The following is a 10,491-nucleotide window of genomic DNA, read 5'->3' on the forward strand; positions in this document are numbered from 1 at the left end:
AAATGTAGTAACCACATTGTTTTTTCATGTGAAACCATAAGAGTGTATATCAATCATACCTTAAAAAATTTTTTTTAAATGATATAATACATCAAAGAGTTGGAATCTTTTGGTTCTTTTTTACTTTTTGAGGTAAGAAATACCTCTTTAAAAGTGGAACTTTGGACCCTGAAAATAATTTGTCTCCCTGACATTAACTTTCAGAATGTTTTAGCCCAGATACCTTTTAATGGAACACCTTATCACTGTTCTAGACAAACTAGTCTTTTTTTTCCCTCTCTCTCTCTCTCCACACTCAAATCAAACCTGTTTTTGATTCCTCATCCTGCCCAGGACTCATCATACTGCTTATAAATGAATTTGAATAGATGGAATGATGTGTTGTTATTGTCTGGGTACAATGTAGATTCTGCTTCATGGTAATTTTCTGTTGTTCTTTTTCAGTGTTCCATTGGCAAGCTACAATAATGGGGCCAGTAAGTATTCAGATTAATTTTAGAATAAATAGTTCATGAAATTCACTTAACTTAATACCGTTTTCTTGTTATCAACAGAATGACAGTCCCTATCAGGGTGGAGTATTTTTCTTGACAATTCATTTCCCAACAGATTACCCCTTCAAACCACCTAAGGTAATTGGGATATGGCAATTGGTTTTTTTACGTGCTTTTCTGCAATACTAAGAAACCAATTTACAAAAAGTTTTCCTTTTTTCTATAGGTTGCATTTACAACAAGAATTTATCATCCAAATATCAACAGTAATGGCAGCATTTGTCTTGATATTCTACGGTCACAGTGGTCTCCAGCACTAACTATTTCAAAAGGTAATGGAATGGGTATTTGATATCAAGATTTATTGGAGCATCTTAACAATGTTTGGTATATAGTCGTGTGTGTGTGTGTGTGTGTGTGTGAGAAAATGTATAGACAAAGTTAGTTGCTGAGTTTTTGGTGAAACATCCAGTACTACTTCTAAATAAGACCTAACTACATGAATAGATTGGGGATTTTATTTTATCAGTGAATCAAGTGTGGGTAAATTAAACATTTTCTAATGTGTTAATTTGAAATTGTACAACCCCTCAACATCATACCAAAATGAAATCACAAGTGGATTAAAAATTGTCAAAAAAAATTACAAGAAATAGGCTGCAAACATAATGGGCTAGTATGTTTAAAATACAAAGAACACACATAAATCAGAAGAGAAAAAAAAATCTATATCCCAGTAGAAGAGTGGACAGAAATAAACAAAATAATCAAAGAAGTGAAAATTAAAATAAGTTACCATGTTTCACCTTTCTAATTAACAAAGATCTTTTAAAAAGAAAACCAAATGCTGTTGAGGTACATTGAAATGAGTACTTACATACTACATATAGAAATATAGGTTTGTATAGTCCAGTGTGCAAGTATGTATTAAGAGGTAAGAACCTTAATCATTAAGACCTTTGACCCAGTGATTATTGTTTCATTCACTGGTACTAAGAAAACAGCCCCAAATGCTAAAAAAAGCTTTGTGTGCAAGTATATTTTTGACAGCATGATTTATTTCTGAAAATTAGAAATTACTTAGAGGTCCAACAGTAAAGAAAGAAATTAATCAGTTCAGCACATATGAAAAATGGGAAAAATATATTTGAAAAAAGCAGAAGAGAGATAAAATTTGTATATATTATGACTTGAGTTGTATAGAAAAGTATGTTACGTAGCTAGAATGAGTTTGGGTAGTTGGTGAAATTTGTTGTATGAAAATACTTTCTATATTTTATCATTTCTTTAATGTGTACATTTAGATAGAAGGCAGCATGGTAGAGAACATAGATTCTGGATCCAACTGACTGTATTCATTCAGATCTCAGCTCCACCTCTTACTAAATAAGGCTTGAGACAAATTAGCCTCTGTATTTTTCAGGGATTTTTTTTATCTGTAGAATAAGGATGATAATAATAACTATTTCATTGTTATTAGGAAGATTAAAATGTGCAAGTTAATGTGCTTTGTAAGCACCCAAACTGAGATAAAGGCACTATTTAATGTGCTGGATATTTGTCATGTTACAGCCTTTTTTATTATTGAAGTATAGTTGATATACAATCTTATATTGGTTTCAAGTATATAACACTGTGGCTCAACAGTTACCCACATTATTAAATCCTCATTCCAACGAGTGCAGCTAGTCTCTGTCAACATAGGGACATGTTACTGAATCATTGGCTGTATGTACTACCATCCTCGTGACCAACTTAGATTATGACTGATAATTTGTGTGCCCCTTTATTACCCCCCCACCCTCCTCACCCACTGCGACCCGTCCTTCATGGTAACCGCCAATCATTTCACAGTGTCTATGAGTCTACTGCTATTTTGTTTTGTTTGTTTTGTTTTGTTTTATAATAAGTGAAATCATATGGTATTTGTCTTTCTCCCCTGGCTTATTTCACTGAGCATACTACCTTCTAGGTCTATCCATGTTGTTGCAAATGGCAGGATTTTTCTTTGTTCTGACTGAATAATATTCCATTGTGTATATGTGCCATGTCTTCTTTATCCATTCATCTGTTAATGGAGACTTTGATTACTTTGTCATGTTACAACATTTAATGTTATACTGTGATAAGACTTGTATACTCTGACAAATTAATTTTTTAAAGAAACAAAAAACCCTGGGGAATTAAATTAAAATTCCTGGGGTCCTAAGCAAGAATAGAAACAAGAAATCAGAGGACCACATTTTTTAAAATAATGATTGAAATAGCTTTCCAGATAAGTGGCCCTTTTTCTTTTTGTAGGCCCCCTTGGAATTCAGGGACTACTCGTGAAAGGTCTTTTAAAAAGAAAACCAAATGCTGTTGAGGTATACCTGTTGTTGAGACTTCTGGCCTGGTTGCTCTTCAACAAGGAGCAGTAGAGAGAGAAATCTAGTAACGGGATCAAGAGAGGTGGCGTTCAGGGGTGGGTGGAGTGGGGAGGTCTGGATGGCTGGAATGGTAACATAGGGTTTTTTTGCCCCTTTTGTGCCTGGTGTTGATTTTTTAATTATTCTCAGTCATAAGGGCTGTTAGTTTATTTGATTTGTTATGTTCTATCTGGATAGGTATCTTTTAAAATAATTGCAGTGCCATTTTCTTGAATTTTATTGAATCAGCATACCTAGGTTTAATGTTTTAATGACTCTCTTGATTCCCTTTTGTCAAGGCAAGCAGTTCCGTGAAAAGCCTAAAACCTGTGTGTGATATTAATTAACCCTTTAAGGACTAGTGGTTACCAAAGGGGAGGGGTGGGGGAGGGTGGGTGGGGAGGGAGGGAGAAGGGGATTGTGGGGTATCATGATTGGTGCACATGGTATGTATGGGGTCATGGGGAAGACAGTGTAGCTCAGAGAAGACAAATAGGGACTGTGGCATATTACTACACTCTTGGGCAGTGACTGCAATGGGGCATGGGGGGGATTCGATAATAAGAGTGAATATAATAACCACATTGTTTTTCTTGTGAAACCTTCATAAGAATGTATATCAATGATAACTTTAATTTAAAAAATGAAGCAAGCATTGGACATTTTAGCATTTTATTTTGTGGAAAGTACTGTCTAACGTTTAAAACAAAAAATTATCCCTTTAACATAGTCTGTTTTTGAGGGCAATAATTTTGACCTGAAATTCTCCAATTTAAGTAGATGTTAGGGTCCTAAATATATAGAAAACTTAAAAGAAGCAGATACATGTGCCATAAAGCCACTTGATTATATGTTTTAGAATTGGAAGTGACTATGGGTTATGACACTAACAAAGGTATGTATATACTGGCAAAGAATGTATAAAAAGGTAAAAATTTAGTCACTTCAGTGAAGAGTCTATTCAGGTTGTAGAAATAGGAGTTATTTCTTTACAGTGAAAGAAGGTGTGGTACATTATAAGTCTGTGAATTAAAGGAATCTAAGTAGAGTTCTAAGAATCTTTTCACTAGGTGCCACCTTCCTTTCCTGGAAAAAATGTCACAAAAGTTATTTCTTTAAAATTTACCTTTTTGAACTTGCCTAATTGGGAAAGTTGAGGGAATTGTTAACACATACAAGTTGGTAGTATGTCTAATTTTAGGTGAAGAATCAAGTTGTATTCTTGCCAATTTGATAGGCCAGGCAAGTTTCTTCTTTCTTTAGTCAATAATTTCCTGAACATTCAAACATCTATAACTCCCTATTGTCATTTCCAGGAAATACATGAAATCTTTCCTAATTGCTGTTAGAATGTTCTGTGCTTGAAGAGGGCATCAGGTGATACACCTGACAATGGGAAGAGATGATGTTTTGGGAATGCCATCTGTCAGAATTGTGGGCAACAGGAATGAAGAGTCAGAAAACATCTTTCCTGATGTTTTTTATTTTCCGTATACTCTTAAGGCAAGGAAATAGCTTTTTTGTTAACAAACCGAAGCAGGAAGGGATGTGAACTTTGTTTTCTCCCAGAAGCCCTTGATCTCTGTAGAATAGATTTGATAGGAAAATGAATAAATTCTTTTCCTGCTGAGTTTGATGTTTTGGAAGTAAAGTGGGCCCATTAATCATTGTCTCTTGCTACAGAACATTAGGGAAAGAAATAAGATTGCTGAATTCTGTTAGCATCAGAATAAAAGGATTGGAATTTATTTCAGTATGTCAGAGGCCGCTGGATTTAATGTAATTAGTAGCTTTGGCTGCCTCTTTGCATTCAATAAAGAATGCATAAGTTAACAACAAATTTGAACAGAGGAAGTTGTGCTTTTGAGATTTATCTTCTACATGCCAGATTGTCAATGAGGAAATAGCTTAGATGAGATTGTAAATCGTCACTGAAGAGAAATTGAGACCTTAGTAGAAGTATGTTGTATCCTCTGTAATAAGTGGGGTAAACTACTGGCTTTAATGTTCTTAGACTGAATTATTTTCAAGTAAATACGAAGCAGATCCATTGCATCTGAATTATAGTACCTGCATTGAGAAAGCAGTGATTGTTGAATTTCATGGTTGTCATTTCTGACTAAGAGCACTCAGAAGTTGGTTGTCTTTGGAATGTTGAAAGCCATCTGTCCCTGAACATGGGCTTCTAAAAATTGAACTTCATGGGCTCTGAAAAGTGTTATTGGTCTAGGATTTAGAAGACCTGAATTCTAATTCCACATTTAATTACTAACCAAGGACATTGGGCAAGTCACTTCACCAGTGTGGGCCAGCCTCCTTAGAGGTTCAAGCACAGAGAAATCAGAATCTTTGTTGATTACTGTTACTATGAAGCTGGGTAGAGCTTACAAAGCTGCTAGGCACTACAATATAAAGAGATTATAGAAATTTTCTCATGTGTTGGCATCTCATATTTGTTTCAACCTTTGCTTTAATCTTCTACAATTTATACATTTTTTTCATTCCAGTACTCTTGTCCATCTGTTCTCTGTTATGTGATCCCAATCCAGATGATCCTTTAGTGCCTGAGATTGCGCGGATCTACAAAACAGATAGAGAAAAGTAAGTGTGACTTCCAGGCAGGAAGGTACCCGTGTTGGGGTGGAGAGGTTGGTGTCTCAAATCTTTCTTACCTAAGGGCTGAGTATGGGTCAGAAATAACTTTAAATGAAGTCCTAATTATAGTCACCTGGAATAGGAAAGAGGGGTATTTGTATCAAGTATCACCAAAAGTGGATGATGCTGATCTTATCCCTGATTGTTTCATATGACTCCTGCTGTCTAGAAACACTTTTCTACAGTATATTTTCTAACAGCTTTCTGCTTTCTGCTTGCCTTTGATGTACAAGCATTTTGCATGAAGAACCCATTTGTCTTAGGTAGGTATTTGTACATCAGTGGGAAAAAGGAATTGATTTTCTACTATTTGGCAGAATCAAAAAAGAAAGAGAAACACTGCCACAAGACATGAAAGCCCAAATTTCCTTTAAAAACAAAATTTGATGAAGAATTTACATATTTTAGAATTATACTATAAATTATTAAAGAGTAGTCAGGATATCCTAGTAACTAAAAGTGTTTGAATCTTTTTTTACTTTTTATGTCATTCAGTAATATAGGAGGAAATAGATGGAAGGGAATGGATAATTTTCTACAGTTAAACTATAAATGAATTAAGAACCTTTAAAATGCTCTTAGGTTAGAGAGGCAGATAGACAGGATATTTTTAAATGGAGCTATCAGGGATGGGATTGTAACAGTGTTGGTGCTTGGTTTAGTTTTATCTGTGTTTAGGTCTGAATGATATCTATAGTCATATATTTTGGGTTGCATTCAGAAGAATATTAGACATGTATTTTTCTATTTGTGAATTGATTCACAAATTTTTTTGACTGGAGAACCATTTTGTCCAATATCCAGAATTGTGGGCATGAATGCCTATCAAAATGCATTTCCCAAGTCATTGTGGTGATAATATTTAACAGAACTTTCTTGAATCCCTTTTTTAATCAAAGAATTGTGGACCCTTTTTGCCTTGCTTATTTACTAACTAGAATGTTGTTCTGGGGCAGTAAACCTATTCATTTTAGCAGCCAAGTTGTTAAAATAAAATCTGCCAGAACTAGTTGTTTTATGCTACAGAGGAGAGTGTTAATGTCAACTTGATCACTATTAGTATATGATTTCAAGAACTGTATACTGTAGAATTACATAGTTTCAAGAACTCTAAGTTAGTCAAGGATTGAAGATCTTTCTTAGAAATAGGTAAATCAAGTATAGAATAAGGATATGCCAGCAAATGCTAAATTTCAATCAGAATCCTGTATAAGTAGCATTTACAGGACATTGTTTTGTATTTTACAGCTTTTTCCCACTATCACTGAGTAAATGAATGCTTAGTAGAAATTTGGGGTAGAAAGATGGCTTTGCTTGAGAGTTATTCCTCTCAAGTTACTAGACGGGATAATGAATGAAATCTGTTGTTTTCTAAGTGATTAATTCACCTATATTAAGCCAACTTCTCTTTGTGTATACAGGTACAACAGAATAGCTCGGGAATGGACTCAGAAGTATGCGATGTAATTAAAGAAATTATCGGATAACCTCTACAAATAAAGATAGGGGAACTCTGAAAGAGAAAGTCCTTTTGATTTCCATTTGACTGCTTTCTATGAGCCCACGCCTCATCTTCCCCTGTGCACATGTTTACCTGATACAGCAGTGCTGCGTGTTGTACATACTTGGAACAACAAACTAGAAATACTGTACTTCTGTACCAACATTGCCTCCTAGCAGAGAAGTGTGTGTGTGACAAGCCAGTTCTCCAGGCGTAACCTAGGTGTGAGACTAAAAGCTTTCCTTATTGATTAAATTTGGATAATGGCAAGGTGAGGGATGGTGGGTATGGTATGTGGTTGGGTGGGGAAGAAAAGTTCCACTGACCTGTAGGAGATTATTTTTAAGTGGAATCCTTTTAAACTCAAAAACAGTTATGAAAAGCAAGGCGAAGAACACGAAGCTGTTTCTGTATTCATTTTATTCCAAAGGACCTACATTGTAGGTGAAAGTTATGACAAACCAGACTAAACTCTACCCACATCCTGTATTTTAAGGTCTAAGTTTAACTGGTCAACATTTAAATGGATTGGAGCTATTAGTACATAAAGTGTGATGGGCTTTGTTCCCAGCACTTTTACATCTTCCCACCCCTTCAACCTTCGTCCTCAGCCCCTTTCTCTGTTCCATACGTATTCATTGGTTTGTATGTGGTTTCTCAGTTAATACATAGCTAATAGCTCTTATTTTTCTTATGTTTTTAACTGCTTAGGTCTATCTGGATGTAAGGGTGAAAATTCATTTGATGGAAATACTTGTGTATATTTAAAGACCCAGTTGCTCCTCTGGAGCTTGTACGTTCAAGAATGATTAATCTGTGTAATAAACTGATTACTACAGTCATTACATATAATTTTGTGTGAATAGGCTTTTTGATTTTAAGAACTTTGTCTAGCTGAGATTAGTGGTGGATTTTCCCCCACTCATGAAATGTTTTCATTTATACTGGTTGCATTTTTAAATCATGAAGCTATTCCGGTTTACATAGTAAAAAGAGTATCTTGAAAGTAATTTTACCGAACAAGATACAGGCATAAGCTTAAGAACATTTCCATGAAACTTACATGTGCAGTATTCCAGGAACATGACTGTTAAGCTAAGTAATGAATTTGCTTTATTAATGAAACTAAGCTGCATTTCACCAAAACCTTGTGACATTCCCTTGGTACATAGGACATAAGACAAAAGCATTGCTGTTTGGTAAGTTAAGCTTCTGTGATTGTGATTGTAAAAGAGCAACATTGACCAAACCTGGGAAACATGAGCACAATCTTGTATTGGAGAGTCGACATAATTACTTTGCACTAACATTGCAGGATGTTCATCCAATTTTAAATTGTACTGTATGTGGCTTTTTGAAGTCTTCCCTTGACTCTAGTAAAATGTAGTTTGAAACTTGTAAACAACTTTGTTTGCCAGAAACATACTTCGTGTGAACTAGGCAAGTTACCTTTTTTCCCCTCCTTTTCATAATGTAATTGTAAACCAGGCCAGCCTGAAGGCCATGGCTGATGCTCTTTAGCCAGCAGGTTCTAAATGCATCTTTACACTCTTTCATAAAAACTGAGGAATAAATGTCCACTGCTTTTGGTTTTAAAGTTGTTTTAACTTGTCTTATCTCTCAGTGTTACTACTCCTCCATCTCAGAACTAAAGTCTAATATAACCTGAAACCTCTTAAAGTGCTGCACTTTAGCTGCTGGCTACTTATTAGCATTTCTAGCACCCTTGACCTTACATAGGTTTCACTGTTAACAGTTGTGGGGAGAGGAGTTAGAATTGAGCTCTAACCTAAAATTACCCTGTGTTCTCAGTATCATTGGGGCAGGGGGGCATGGAGGAGGAGGAATTAATTTTTGACTTGCTGTTAACTCTCTTGGTGACTACGGGTCAGTTGCACAGATCCCAAAAGTCCATTCTTTGTCAGCTTAGAGAGCAGCCAGTGTATTCCTATTTATTAGGTCATAATGTAGATATTTTCACAAGAGCGTTCTTAAGTATTTTCAAGTGGTCTTGCTCATTTAAGTATGGAGTATATTTGTCCCAATCTACATGCATATACTTTGGCCAGAATGAAAGCTTCAGTGATGGAGGCCACATTCCTCACAAAACAAGTGTCACTCAGGATGGTTCACACCTGGGATCACATCGCTTTTTACAGGAGTGTCTCTGGCTTCATCACATGTGAAAGCTTGTTTGCAGTAACCTTGATTATCTTGCTAAGTTAGTGTTTATAAGGGAAGGTCAAGTGTAGGGGTTTCCTTTGCTTTGCTTGATTGGTTAAGTTATGGTTGGAACAGTCTCTTTTAGTAAAACTACATGATTTCAGGTACTTGCGTGCTCTGTTATTGGCCAGTGGTCAAAGGTAGCATTGTCCTTCCAGTTTCTCCCCTTGGGGTAGTACAAAGACTTGGAAGGAGGGCCGTTGGGGTAGGAGCAGTAGGGGGGCCTATAGAGAGAGAAGGATGTGGTGGTGGTCATACAGACCTGCGTTCTCTGCTCTGACTTAACATCAGAGGCATTCCTTTACACTCCCAACTACTGTAATATTCTGTTTTCTGAATCACTTCTCTTTGTCTCAACAAGTTATTTTGAACCATAGGTAGGTTGTTGGGGGGAAAAAAGTGTATTTCTAAATTATAGTTGGAATGCATATGAACTGTCCCTTGTTTAAAATTAGGAGAAACTGGCTTCTCTCTGTCTGCTGTACGATACCACTTAACACCCAGTGACTAGGTTCTTTTTTAAATTTTTTTTATTAAGGTATCATTGATACACACTCTTATGAAGGTTTCACAAGAAAAACAATGTGGTTATTACATTCACCCTTATTATCAAGTCCCCCTGCCCATACCCCATTGCAGTCACTGTCTGTCTCCAGTGGCTAGGTTTTAATAGAACTTTCTTTAGTTCCTGAGTCTTCTGAGTTAGGAACATCTTTCCTTCCTTCCTACTCAGGAATAAGCATCTTTATCATCCCTGCAGAAAATTGTCACCAGTGTTAAGGACCTGACTCCTTTGATTCCTGTTGTGAAACACTATTTCAAGTGATGGGTTATTTTGGTGAGTGTGATGTTATACAAGACAAAGCAGATTTTTAATAAAATAACTGAAGGTAGCAAACTCTCAGAGTATACATTCACATACATCCAAGAAGAGAAAATAAAATTCCTTTAGGACACTCCTGCAGCCTGTTCCCTATTTAATTTTTCCTTATGTTGTGCATACACTTAGATGAAAAGTGGCTCTGAGTTCTCTGTACCTTACAACAGTCTTCCTTAAAAGCCTTTTCCTAACCTTACTTAGCTCAGGCTGGTACAAGTGGTTGATACTGAAGCCCCTCGATATTTCTAGGCCATTTCCTAGGATGGGTTTAGAAATATGAAAACTGGCTGTGGGGTCACTTTGTTAGGGTTAATATTCATGAAACAAATA

General features: G+C 35.9%; 1 protein-coding gene across 4 annotated transcripts in view; it reads left to right on the forward strand.

Annotated features, from left to right (window-relative positions):
* UBE2D2 (ubiquitin conjugating enzyme E2 D2) overlaps positions 1–7,910 on the forward strand; it is a 48,223-nt gene extending 40,313 nt beyond the window's left edge. For all 4 annotated transcript variants that reach the window (XM_037016405.2, XM_037016407.2, XM_037016406.2 and 1 more), the window contains 5 exons: positions 445–476; positions 555–632; positions 721–826; positions 5,410–5,503; positions 6,979–7,910. In XM_037016405.2, coding sequence (XP_036872300.2) covers positions 445–476; positions 555–632; positions 721–826; positions 5,410–5,503; positions 6,979–7,024 — 356 coding nt within the window. In that variant the 3' untranslated portion in view covers positions 7,025–7,910. The remainder of the gene's footprint in view (positions 1–444; positions 477–554; positions 633–720; positions 827–5,409; positions 5,504–6,978) is intronic.
* Positions 7,911–10,491: the final 2,581 nt, after the last annotated feature.

Source organism: Manis javanica, chromosome 14 (genome assembly GCF_040802235.1).
Source record: "Manis javanica isolate MJ-LG chromosome 14, MJ_LKY, whole genome shotgun sequence".
In the NCBI taxonomy this organism is placed as follows: domain Eukaryota; kingdom Metazoa; phylum Chordata; class Mammalia; order Pholidota; family Manidae; genus Manis; species Manis javanica.